This window comes from Abramis brama, assembly GCF_963993115.1.
Source record: "Abramis brama genome assembly, chromosome: 5".
In the NCBI taxonomy this organism is placed as follows: Eukaryota; Metazoa; Chordata; class Actinopteri; order Cypriniformes; family Leuciscidae; genus Abramis; species Abramis brama.
Genome location: NC_139967.1, coordinates 2,316,705 through 2,330,928, shown reverse-complemented (window position 1 = coordinate 2,330,928; position 14,224 = coordinate 2,316,705). Strand labels below are relative to the sequence as shown.

Genomic DNA, 14,224 nt, shown 5'->3' with positions numbered 1-14,224 from the left:
CTTCTTGGGGACCAGGAAGTATCTGCTGTAATAGCCTGACTCTCTCTCTGAAAGAGGAACATGTTCTATGGCCTCTTTGTTCAGCAGAGATTGTAGCTCTTGTGACAGTACATGCGCCAGTTCCGGTCTCACGGAAGTGAATACCACGCCGTTGAAACACGGAGGACGATTAATAAATTGGATTCTATCCTATTTGTACTGTACTTAATACCCAAGTAGAAAAACCTGGCAGAAGTTTCCACGCTGCCAGACTCTCTGAGAGTGGTATCAACTTAACACTTCCTTTTGAGGGGATGTTAGATGTTCTGTGTCCTGGATGACAGCGGAAAAGCAACAGAACATCTAAAATTTCGCTGGAAACCGCTGCTCCCCGAATCACCAGAGGTGGCGAGGAAGTACAGTGGTTTCGTGAGGGTGTCAGGTAGGAGCTGTTTGATTTAAATGTCTCGTCCCGTTGGGGCACACCCCCACAGACCTGGGACAAAACAACCCTCAGGATTTTGTCTTAGGTCTATTATGCAGCTGCTGAGTGCAACGAGCAGGTCCCCAGTTTTTTTCGAGGGAGAGCGCAACTCGTTACACTCTGCTTTTGAACCCTCCTAAAATGACGATGAGCAAAAAGAAGAGAAGAAAATGTCTCTTCAGACTGGCCCATCATCGTAAAACCACACAACCCCGCACCCATGATAGTCTTAATACGTCAAGGGCACAAAGATGCACGAAAAATAAGGTTTTCCCATGAACGAGTTAACGTCATGGAGATCCTCAAGGAGGGCAGTCTAGCTGTAATCCGACCATCACACAAGTCACCACCTCGAGAACCTCTCAAATGTTTTATCATAACGAGAGATGTGTTCGGAGGCAGCTTTAATTCCTCAGAATTAAATGTGGCCAAAGAACAGTCAGACAATATTATATTATATATAATACATACATATATATATATAATTATATTATATAAAATATTATATATATATATAAATCAGTTTCTCAGCAATAAACACATCCCAATCAGACAAGCAAACACGGTCTGGATGATAAGCTGTGTTTAAATCTTTCATAAGATCAACCTGGTATGCCTTTAACACGGCCATGGTGTACAACGCACTACCAGCCTGACCGCTGAAAATGCATCTGATAATGTGATCCCAGGGGAGAGATAGCCCGCGAGCGTCTCTCCAAACTGAGACAATATCATACAATCGCGTGCCCTCGCACCCGCGATAGTAGAATGGCTCGATGTCGAGGACACAAGACATAAATATTTACAATCTTTATTTATTTATAGACTGTGTTTTATGGGACTCTTTTTGTTGTGACCAGAATAATCCGGCCACTGCACGAGCGATCTCCTTTTATCATCACGGGAGAAACGCTCGGAGGCGACAAACCCACGAGATTCAATGTCCTCTGCCCGAGCCGAAGAAGCGCCGAGGCACGCTTCGGTAGTCAGGCAAAAGGACATCGCGATCTGGAGAGAGAGCGAGCGATAAGGACGCACCGTCTCTCGCTTCTCAGCCAGATCGCACGCGAGCCCCACAATCATTATGGGCGCTACCCCAATGAAGTAAGCAAAGCGAACACGAAGCACTTTAACTGTGAACATTCCACTGTGCTCGCAATCACCATGCTCAAATGCAAGGGCAGTTCTTTCCCAAACAAACAAAGCAGTAAGTGTGTGTATCCAGTTCTGACATGGGACGGGAGCATGGAGGAACACAACACTTATCGTTTTGTTGGCTCATTTCTCCTCTTTTTTTACTTTTTAAACTCTTTGATGTACGAGAGAGAAAAAGGCTTGAGAAATGAGAAATTTTCTGCACACTGCCTGAATAAACTAACTCCTAGCAAAGATCTGTAGCAGATAAAAGGTAGAGAGAGTTTTGACGTTCACACATGCACAGTAATGGTCTGAAGACAAAAGACCTGACGATGCACCTGTGGCTCATCTATTTATAGCCTCGTGTTGCGGGTGCGCGCCGATGACGTCATCGACCGAGGCTATATTACCTCCGGGTCAATTCTATCGACGTGTTACACACAATATTCACAGCTGGTCACGACTAAAGACGTTCTCAATGCGCTGAGCAGCGCAGCATCGATTGTAGCTTTCGAAAGGGAACAAAGCGTTTCAGACAGACTGGGAATAGAGGAGCTGCAATAATGTAGAGTGTGTGAAAAATAATGTTTTTTGAACATTAAAGCATGTTATCATATTCTATAGAAACAGTTAAAAACCCATCTTTTTAAGATGGTGTTTGTGTCTTAATTGGTGACACTGGATGTATATTGTATTATACCTCTTGTTGCATTTTTTTTAAAATGTATTTTTAATGTATTTTTGTACTGTACTTGTAAGCGCTTTGGGTACAAGAAAAGCGCAATATAAATAAAATGTATTATTATTATTGCACCCAATAAACTAAATAATGAACTTTTAAAATAGCATCATATAACCCCTTTAAATTATAAAACATTGAATCTAGAAGAATTCATTAAACACACCAACATTTTTGGAAAAGTCTGCATAATAAATGCAATTCCCAATGGATAAAATCAAGTCCTGCCAAACACTGTTATTAATCTAATTAAAAACCAGCACAATGCTTACTCTCCAGCGCCTCCATGTGGTTTGGATGACCGTTGCAGCTTTGTGCCATTTCTTAATTTCACTTCTGACCCGCCAGGATCTCAAACCTATGATAAAGAGACACATAAAGGGAGTTAAAAACACTGTATAATACTATACGAATACTGGATAGAGAGCGACTTCAGATTTGATTAAGTCAACATTTATGTGATCAAAGTCGAGTCGACGTCGACTAGTCGCATTAACGAACAAATAAGCTTGAACCTCGAGCTATTTCAAATAAAATTTTATCATTTAGTACCATGTCTATTAACAGGTAAAGCGATAGCTAGTCAGCTTGAGATCCTTTCTATCTCGTTAGCCTAGTGCTAATGTTTTATGAGCAGGATAACCATATTCATCCGCAGAGCCGAAGCACAACCAAAACAATGTTCTTCTGCAAAATGCATGCAGTAAACGCTCGAGGGTCAAAAGTTATATAGTGTACCTTTAAAGTTTCATTACATTCGTATTAAATCATAAAACACAGAATCCAGACGAATTAAAAAAGACAACACAGAATTCGGGGGGAAATAATACAGAATTTGGGGCAATTTACATCATTTTATAAGGCCCTATTGTTGTTTTTGAAACATTTATAAATTGCTAAAAGTATTATGAATTCATTAGTGAATTCTGATGATGGGACAGACTTATTTCCAGGGATTATACTGTGACTCCGTTATCTTTTGGCTTTACTGATGTCAGGGAAGCAGGTGTTTGGCTCAGGTGAGCTGAATCTGTTCTGGGTTTAAGGGATAATCAGGAGGAAGGTGATCAGGTGTCAGTGTCTAGACACACCGCAGATGTCTACTTCTTTACACCTGCACTCACCTATATACAGTATACACACAAGGTAAAATAATAAATATATTATTTAGGGCTGAACAGAGAGAAATGTAAGTCAATAATAGGCCGTTTTTTAGACGGAAGGGGTGCCAGATCCTGAGGAATTGTTTTTCTGATCCTCTTAACAAGTACCTGATCTTTTCAAGGCAAAGACAAGACATTATATCTCTGAATGATCCACTGGATGTGAGTGGGTAAAGAAGCCTCCTTCAACTTTACTAGTATTTCTCTGCATGCTCACAAGGAAATATTTCTTTTTTAACTGTGCACCCCTCAAATAAGAACAGAAAACCTGGATTTTTGCATTTTTAAATCACATTCGCAATTTCTATCAATTACAATTTTCCTCCCAAATCATGGAGCCCTATATCTGTTATTAGGGGTGCGGGAAAAAATCTATTACTATATGAATCGCGATTCTATCTTCTACCGACTTGCATCAATTCACAAATTTCAAAAATAGATTTTCTGAAGTGTTGCACTTATTGCAGTACTACTTAAAGTTATTGACGTTAATCCCAATAAGCTGCGAACGAGGACTCTGACGGACACACAGCCGGAGTACATGCACAGATGCCGCCTCTCACATGCATGCCAGCTGTTCTCTTTCACAGCTACACATGCAACTGTGTCACACAGTGCACATCGTGTGGACTTTTGAGTATTCAATGTAAACAGAACCGGTTATGTCCTACGCGGACGAAAACAAATGGGCACAAATCGGATGTGTAACTATATCCACGTATTCATTCTTAAAGGGCCATCCGTTTCGTTAATGTTTACAAAACAACACAAAAAACACTCACTGCTTTTGAATGATTCTCTTTTTTATCTTTCATATGAATCAAATTATATTTAATTCATACAGTTATTCAGTTTCGGAGGTATTTCTTACTACATGTTAAATAAACCTATACTACTGTCCCTGAAAAACTTAAAGTTTATTTAATTTGTATATTTTTTCCTATTTTATTTGTCCTATTGTTTGTAATTTGCTTCTTTGTTCCTATTTTTAATATAAAAAATAAAATAAAATACAATAAAATTGCCTGCCTTGTTTTATTATAGAAGACTGTGTAATGATTATTATAGTCAGCTTACAGGGCATTTGTTTTATAATATTGGGTTGACTAAAATGGGAAGAAAAACTAAATAGATTTCAAGGTTCACATTTAAAATTTAAAAAATTAAATTTTTCTTCTAGACTTAAACCGTCTACCACAGTCAAATAAGAAAAGTAAAACAAAACAATCAAATCTATATACATATCTATGTACTATGTACAAGTATTCATTACCTCAATGATCTCATTGTTTCTGCCTTTAATTATTACACTGTTTAAATTATAAATTTTTTCGCTAACTGTGATTTTATGTACATTTCTAAAATACATGTTTCCTCTGATTACAGATCACTCTAAATTGTAATGTGGCATTTTCTGTGAAGCTGCTTTGAAACGATGTGTATTGTGAAAAGCGCTATCCAAATAAATGTGAAATTTGATTTTTAATCGAATCGTGAGGTACCAAAAGATTCCCACCCCCATCTGTTATACAACCAGTTTACCTGTAATCACAAAAAAGGTGGTGAATGCTAACCTGCTTGTATGCGAGTGGCAGCGCGTGTCCTGAGGTTGCGCTGATGTTGTTGGTACCGGCGCCAGCAACACTGGATACAGAACGCTTTCTGCGAGCGCACCCTGTTCCTGTGATCCTCCAGCATCTCCAACTGCACAACACATGAGGAATTAAATACTGACACCAACATAAAAGGTTCCCACACCTCGGTTAACTTCAAATTCAAGGACTTAAGAGCAAGGTTACATCGTGTTACCGTTTTCATGTGTCAAACACTATTTATTTTTGGCCATATGACAGAGATCTGATATTCTATTTGTCGTATTTCTGTTCTGAAGAACTATCAACATTTTGCAAATCATGTAACAATCATAAGTCATCAGAGTGCATGCTTTACCAGGGACTGTGTGAGAAAGACTTTTGTCTTCCCACAATGCACCATGTTGTCGTTGTCATCAGGGCTGAGGGTGGAGTTTGGGAATTGTCTCTTGAGGACCACACTGACCACATCCTTTACAGCAGATCCCAGAACAGCCTGACCGTTTATCTCAGGGCCTGTGGGTGAGAGCTGAGCTTTAGAAACACACATTTATGATGCTTCTATTGTGTTTTAAAGTCCCCCTGCAGTCAGTAATTTTACTCCTCAAACTCATCTTTTATAATCAAAATGATATATTTAAATGCTTTTTTCCTGAGAAAATCATTTCTTCATGCCTTAAAGGGGTGGTTGATTATGGTTTCACTTTTCTAACTTTAGTTAGTGTGTAATGTTGCTGTTTGAGCATAAACAACATCTGCAAAGTTACAACGCTCAAAGTTCAAAGCAAAGGGAGATATTTGCTTTTAAAGAAATCGCTTTTTAAGAACTACAACAAACGGCTGGTAGAGACTACACCACATTCCTCCCGGGTTAGTGACATCACCAACCCTAGAATTTACATAAACCCCGCCCCCTGAACACGATTTATAGATTATCAAGACAGAATATGCTAATCAATGACTAGAAGATAACTACACATCAGCTTCATAAATTCATCAACTAACCATTCAGAAATGTCCTGTTGCTTCTACATGTTGTCACTTAATCTTGAGTCTCTCCATCATTGTCTGACTCTGGTTTGAACTTTTAAAGCTAAACGTTTTTGAGATTTTGAGACTGTATGAGGTAATCAAAGCTGCTAAGAACAAGCTCTTGAAGCTCCGCCCCCTGTGCCGGAAGCAGCAGCTCATTTGTATTTAAAGGGACACACACAAAAGCGGTGCGTTTTTGCTCACCCTCAAAAAGTGACAATTTTAACATGCTATATAAAAATATCTGTGGAGTATTTTGAGCTAAAACTTCACACACACACACACTCTGGGGACATCAGAGACTTATTTTACATCTTGTGAAAAGAGCATTATACCACCCCTTTAAAATAGCTTGAATGATTGAATGTAAATTAATCTGACTGATGAATTTGCACATGGGTCGTCTTGAAGCATATTAACAACATATATAAACAACATTAAACATGATTTTTTTAAGGCAAGACACTACTTTTTTTCATGCACTAGACGATTTTGGCCTATTTTACTTCCATAACATGTCTTCTTTCAGACTAGAGGAAAGAAAACATTCAAAATACATATTTAAGTGATTATTTTATTACACTTTATCTATTTGTATCATTAGATTTCAATTACAATACATCTCTTTAAAGGCTGTTTTCTCAAAATGAGTTTTTTTCTCCTAAAAACGAGTCAGAAAACTCTTTAAAACTTTACAATTGTAATTCTATTCATAAGGTCTTTACAGAGGATTTTGTTTTATTTAATTCACCTGATTTATACAACATTTTGTATAACATTTTGTAGTGTCTTGCTTTCATGCAACTAAATTCAAGCTCTTTAGTGTCACCATATTAATTCATCATGATTAGTTAAAAGCTTGTTTTGACTCTTGGTGGCGTGAGGTATTAGAGCAAACGTTCATAAATCCCCCTTCCTGCAGACTTTACTTCCAATCCTGCTCCAACACACCTGCAATTTTCAAAATACCTTGCTTAATTGGTTTAGATTAGGAGCAGGATTGAGCACACTTGATTTTTGTACCGTTCTTTAACCAACTAATGTGCTAATTCATGCAGGATGAGCTAGAACAAATCTGTACCACATCCCACAAGCAGTGATATGAAACCACGTATATTCAGCCACAAAGACCTATTTATTTCTACACAAGACATTAGTCAGATTACACCTATATTTAAACTCAACATACAAAAGAGGGAGATAGTTAAGATTAAGAAGAAAAGGCAAGCAAGTGCACAACTGCATGCAAAATATCCACTAGATAAGCATGCAGTAATTCACCTGAAGAATTCAGATTCACATTATAGGAAGAAATAAGAAGAGGAGGATACTGAAAGAAAAAAGACAAGAATCAGGAATTAACGAAGAGAACAAGAAAGCAGACGGTACTTAGTGTTGCACGTACTGTTCTCTCTATTCATTTGCGCTGCTAGTGTGTTTGTGATCAGCCCGTATCTCTGGATGAAACTGCAATACGGGATCCTGCACAAATAATACAAAAGACATTTGATCATTCTGAAGGGGATTCTCTAAACTTGAGCTGATATGAGATATACTAAATCTTGCAAGTAGTCTTCCCTTTTAACCCTTGTGCGACCTTATGCACATTTTTGTCTTTTTCAGTTTAGTTTTTTTGGGATAATTTTTCCTGTGTTAATGTCAACTGCATATATTTTGGCACAGGTGTGTATTTTTATTGGAATTTTACTATTTCACCCCCATTCCCTTTAATACACCCATTTTACACTAGTAACACAAAATAGTTCCACTCAGGACCTTAAGAACAAAAATGTCCCCATTGAAACCCATTAAAACTGTAATTTTTAATCCCTGGACCGTTTAACTACAAAATTATGCAATCTTTGTTAAGAGGCTTTCATTCTGTTGGCAAGGCTTTTGACTACGGTTTACCAGATGGTGCCATTTTCTCAGGTTTGGCCTATAAAACAAATGCTCACTTTATTCATGTTTCTGCTTCTGCAATATTATAGAGCCAACTGGATAAATTATGCAGCTTTAATTGTGTGGGTGTGTTGGTATGGATGTCAGAGTGTGGTTTGTATGTGTATAATAATAAAAAATTGTGTGTGTGTGTAATATTTGAGAGGAAAAACTCAACTGCAAATCATAAATCCAACCACTGTGTACAAATGGAGTTTTGCTGGGATCTAATGGGGAAATTTGCTAAACTTGTTGAGATTTAAGACTTTGATTATTTTTAGCAGTTTAACATGTTTTATAAAATATATATTTTATATAAAAACATTTTTTTTATATAAATAATTTTTATAAACTTAAACCTCTATAACATTTTTTTGGTTTCACTTTATAAACTTTTTTTTACTTCAACAATAATCTGCCATGGGTCCTCCTTAAAATTAGACTAAACTTAAGTCTGTGCTCCAAAGCTTCACATTTTTATGACAGTTTTTAGACACAGACATGTTTGTCGTCTATGAACCTATGTGTAACTTTTTTTAATTGACGCACAAGGGTTAAACACTTGTATGATGTGGAGATTGTATGGTAAGAGATGTGTGTGTGTTTATGTAGCTTTACCTGATGGGAAATCCTGCTGCACTGATGTTTATGGTCTCCACGATCCCACAGGCCTCGAGCTGAGCGATGACCTGAACACAAACCAAACCAAGACTCACTAATCAGTCCATGAACTATAAACTTATTCAACCTGAAACTCAAGGGGATCCCATGTGAACAGACAGAAATGCATTTGTTTTTCGCACCTCTTCCTTTTTGAAGGTGAGCGGTCTGCAGTCAGGGTTGGGCTTGATGCAGCGTGTGTAGTGCGGGGTGGTGCTGTGCAAAATCCTCATCAGGCTTTCAAGTGAGTTCTGCATATTCACAGAAAGACAAACAAATTAAGCACAGACACGTCAATGTAAAAAATAATCTGAATTGAACCAAGACACGACTATCACTAGTCGCGTTTCCATTACCCTTCAAATTGCGCAAACTGAAATTGCGAATTTAAAATACAGCCAATGGAAACACGTCAATTTCACAAAAACTCCCATTTATCGCAAAAAAAGTGTTTATGCTTGCTCGCATGAGGAGGTTTTTCAGGCAATTCGAAAACGAAATATTTTGCAAATCTGCAATGGAAACAGTTTTTGCGCATTTACAGGTCACCTGACGCAGATGATGGTTGTTTGGACAGAATACGAGACAGAGCTCTTTATTAAATTCATAAAAGACAAAAGAATTACAGGAATAATGGATTCTAAACCTCAAATAAATGCCACAATCAAGACCTCGAAGCAGAAATGAGGGAGAACTCCCAGAAACACCTCATATGTGCCGCTCCAAGTATAATAAGCAGGGAACTACACTAACCTTTTCCACTGGTGGCACTTGTGCTACTAACTTTTTCAGTTACTGGCGCAAAACATGATTTGGTCGCACAAATTGTTTATAGTAAGCCGCTCTTTTAAACCACATGCCTTCTTGTTTTTGTTTTCTTTAACATTGGTTGGGATAGATTTACTGCAATAGAAAATACAGTACACAATAAAGTGCAAAATGGATTTCACCATGCTATGGTTGGCACAGATGGGCAGACTCCTGAACTCTTAAGTAGTGATGCACCGATGTGAAAATTGTGGCCGATACCGATAATAACCGATATTAATATTGCTGTTATGGCCGATACCGATATCTCTGTATAGAAAACAAATTTACTGATAATCAAATAAAGAGATATTTTCCAAAACACTTTTTTATTTTTTTTACTTTAGAAATGACTGATATTGGGCACCTTTACCTGTGTTTGCAAAATATGTCACACATAGGACACACATGCATTATATTGCATTGCATATAATGTGTGCTGGTCAACTTGTCTAAAATTAAGAAACCCCTAGAAAACAGTAAAAAAAAAAAAAAATTAAGATTGTGTAACATTGTGTACAATTAAGATAGGCTACTTAATTTATTATTCCAATATCCAAATATGATACTAAATAGCACAGGGAAAAGGGCTTCTATTTGTGACGTGCTGTCTTTGCGTTTGAACATTGCACATTTTAAACAGGACACGCATTAGCTGAATAAATGTTAGCCAATACAAACATATTTATAGAAAACAGTTGACAATGAATAGACAGGAGTCCAATAATAACATAACGAATCACTTATTCTAAAAATAATATCAAGTATAAGTTAGACGAATCCGACAATATAACGAGGGCTGTGTTAACAGTAAAACGTCCATCATTTAACGAATTTTAAAAACACGGATGGATAATACAAAATGCTTTCTGACATTTTGACAGAAAAAAAAAACAAGCAAGAACAAAATTTAAACTATAGCCCGTCAATTTTCATTCTACAATTATCTTCTCTCTCTATGTGCGCGCGTCTGTGTTGTGAGAGAGAGAGCGCTCGCGCAGCACTGATACAATGGTACGTCTAGTAACGGTCGCGGGGCTGAAGCCAACTTGATGTGTTGAATGCTCAGAGCACGTTATAAAACGTATTCTTAAAATACACATTTCTGTTTTAATAAATGCTCATAGTAAATCATAGCATATTGCCTAAAACATAGGTGCAAAAATAATCAGTGATACATTTGCGACCCATTAAAAATTAGGGTCGCAATGGCATTTCAAAAGGTCGCATATGCAACCATTTTGGTCTCAGTGTAGTTCCCTGATAAGGGTCTTTTCCTTGCCATTAATGCTTGGATAACACACATACGTCTCCATCCATTAATAATAATGGCCAGTGCAGTGCTGGGATATACGTAAACCTACCAACGTCCGTCGCCATGATTTTTGGAAGTTTTAGTTGCATAACATCGGTTAATGGAAACGCCGTCATTTTGCAATAGTTTTTTGTCGACATTTAGAAAAAAAAAATCCCAAAAGTTTTGCGCAAATCTGTAACGGAAACACGCCTAGCGTCTTACTGTAGTTGTATAGCATATGAAAGTCTGAAGGGGCCCAAATAATCCACTCCATTTATATCTTATCTAGCGAAACGATCGGTCATTTTCTAAAAAATACATATAATATATATACTTTTTAACCACATATGCTCATCTTGCACGAACTCTGCGATGTGCCACACATTACATAATCACGCTGAAAGGTCACATGTGACGTAGGCGGAAGTACAGACCTAGTGTTTACAAAGAGAACGCGCAAAGACTAAGTCAAACGCCATTTACATAAATAAATAAATAAATAAACAAAACAAAAAAAAAAATGATTTTGAAGTTGGAGGAGAAAATGAGTTTCATTCACGCGGAACACGCGTGACCTTTCAACGCGATTACGTAATGAGTGGCGCATCACAGCTAGTGCAAGACGAGCATTTGTGATTAAAAAGTATATAAATGTTTATTTTTTTAGAAAATGACTTGTTTGTCAAGACTCTTATTCCTCGGCTGGGATCGTGTCGAGACTATGATGCACGCCTTTAATATTTTTGATATTTATGACAATAAACTGCTAAATCATATGCAAATATTGCTATGTATTTCACTACTGTATGGGATCATATACAGAATATGACAATATTTAAAGCTCAATAGCATTTGAAGACAATGACTTACAGTCATAAAACCAACTGTACATTGTTCATCTAGGTGTCAGGTATGTGGCAGTAGTGAAATACATAGCAATATTTGCATATGATTTAGCAGTTTATTGTCATAAATATCAAAAATATTAAAGGCGTGCATCATACATGAGACCTATATGAACAATATACAGTTGGTTTTATGACTGTAAATCATTGTCTTCAAATGCTATTGAAATTAGAAACGTTTATGCCAATGTCGCATGTAATTTTGAGACGGTCCCTAAATATGCGTGCGACAAAAAAGTCTAAGAATGCGCTTCATGTGTCTTTCACTTATAACGTACCCATGTCTTAATGCCAAAGACCGCACTATATCTTTATATGACATTCCTAATTTAAAGTAAAATGTTATTTCTTCTGTCATCTCCATCTCTGCTGTAGCCCAGTCTATGCTATGGTACGGTTACAGTATTGGCCGCTGTGGCTCCCTCAACATAACTCATAAGAAAAATATATCGTTCCCTCAACATATGATCTCGAGGCTACGACTTTGCATCGCGTGGCCACGACATAATGATGTCGTTACCTCAACAAAATGATCTCGTGGCCACGACTTATAATCACGTTCCCACAAGATATTATGACGTTCCCACGAGTTTATATGTTGTGGCCACGACAAAAATAAGTGAACCGAACATGTCCCCTCCCGGTCACCGTAAAGGCCTGCCTATTCACATGTCAATCAACCGTTGTGGTAAAACAAGTGTTTTAAACATTGACGTTTATGACTAGCACTTTAAAAAATGTGTTTAGAAAATTTAGAAAAAGCACAAACATAAACAATTCACTTGACTTCACAGAGCATCTTCAGTACATCTCTACTTTAAAACGTGATTGTTGACCACTTTATACAATCAAGAATATAAGATATAAATGTGTGAAAGATGTTGAAATGCCTGGGACAAGGAAATAATCTGAAATCATCCTATAATGTGAATGTAAAACGTAATGATTCAGGGTTAAAACACACAATAATTTACAACACAAGTCATTTGTAAAAATGAAATCTTTCTATGAACAAATCATGAGCTTAATTTTCACCTCTTTAAAACCTGTACCTTAAATTTGGAGACGACCGTGATCACTTTACTGTGTCCTCTAGAGCCCTCGCTCTCAAGGTCACCGTCGGCGAAGAGACTGTGCAGCAATGAATCCTGGGATTTCTGCAGGAGACCGGTGAGCTCAGGAGGAACCGGGTCCTGCAGAACACATGGACACATGCATGCAAATGAGACTAAATATAATATAATGTATACTGTATATATAATGTATAATAATAATAATAATGTATTATTATTATAATGTCATTGTCATTGACTCGCTTAATTTAGTCCTAATTTGTAAGTCGCTTTGGACAAAGGCGTCTGCTAAATGTAAATGTAAAATAGATGTTTTCTGTGAATAAAAAGTGTAATTTATTCCTGTGATCAAAGCTGAATTTTCAGCATCATTACTCCAGTCTTCAGTGTCACATGATCCTTCAGAAATCAGAATAATATGATGATTTGAAGCTCAAGAAACATTTATGATTATTATCAATGTTGAAATCAGTAATTTATATTTTTATTTCAGGATTCTTTGATGAATAGAAAGTAAAAATGAACAGCATTTATCTGAAATAGAAAGCTTTTGTAACATTAAACACTTCTTTTCTAAAATATAATTTAAATTAAACACTTTTCTGGATCACAGGAATAAATTACATTTTAAAATATAGTAAAATTGAAAACAGTCATTTTAAATTGTCATAATATTTAACAATAAAAAAATAATAAAAAAAACATTATTTTTAATCAGATAAATGCAGCCTTGGTGAGCAGAACAGACTTCTTTTAAAAACGTTTGACAGGTAGTGTAGTTTGTAGTTTGTACCTTGTTCTTCTCCATCATGCCCTGGATCTGGTAGCTGACTCTGCCAGCGTAGTGGGCCACAGTGAAATGGGGCTCTTTGCTGAATTTGTCCCAGCTGATGCTGGCATTATCTGACAGCTCCTTCTCCAGACGCACACGAAACTGCTTCGCATCCGAGGCTCTGTTCAGACGACACTCCTGAAGGACAGACCGACAGACAGGGCAGCAAGGAAGGAAGAAGGTAAATTCATTAGTGCTATTAAAAAAAGCTCTTTCACCATGTATCAATAAGCTATTAATAGTGGCATTCACTATATTTGCGATGCAAATGCAAATGCAATGCAATGAGGGTTTGAAATTAACTTTCCAATTTGGCTACTAAATTTTTTAGTTACCGGCCATTCAGACTTCGTACTTCCGCTCAATTTCATTTCGCTTCTGTACTCAGTCTGAGACAGCGTCATAGCTTTCCGTTTTCCTCCGGCCTGAAAACAGCCGGCCAATCAACGAACAGAGGGCGGGCTGAGAGCCGTGACGTAGACGCTGATTGTACCGTGGATGCGTAGATTTACTTCACATAATCTGCAAAAGTCGTTCACAGCCATGTTCACTCCGGTATTTCGCTCGATGGTTTTGTTTTCGC

General features: G+C 37.2%; 1 protein-coding gene across 1 annotated transcript in view; it reads right to left on the bottom strand.

Moving 5' to 3' along the window:
- The window catches only part of myo19 (myosin XIX), a 41,091-nt gene that overhangs the window by 7,652 nt on the left and 19,215 nt on the right, over window positions 1–14,224 (bottom strand). Inside the window, exons 14-21 of the mRNA XM_084115627.1 lie at window positions 13,603–13,779; window positions 12,789–12,929; window positions 8,871–8,978; window positions 8,686–8,756; window positions 7,532–7,608; window positions 5,453–5,610; window positions 5,077–5,206; window positions 2,612–2,697 (exon numbers count right to left, since the gene is read on the bottom strand). Of these exons, the coding sequence (XP_083971753.1) occupies window positions 2,612–2,697; window positions 5,077–5,206; window positions 5,453–5,610; window positions 7,532–7,608; window positions 8,686–8,756; window positions 8,871–8,978; window positions 12,789–12,929; window positions 13,603–13,779 (948 nt within the window). The remainder of the gene's footprint in view (window positions 1–2,611; window positions 2,698–5,076; window positions 5,207–5,452; window positions 5,611–7,531; window positions 7,609–8,685; window positions 8,757–8,870; window positions 8,979–12,788; window positions 12,930–13,602; window positions 13,780–14,224) is intronic.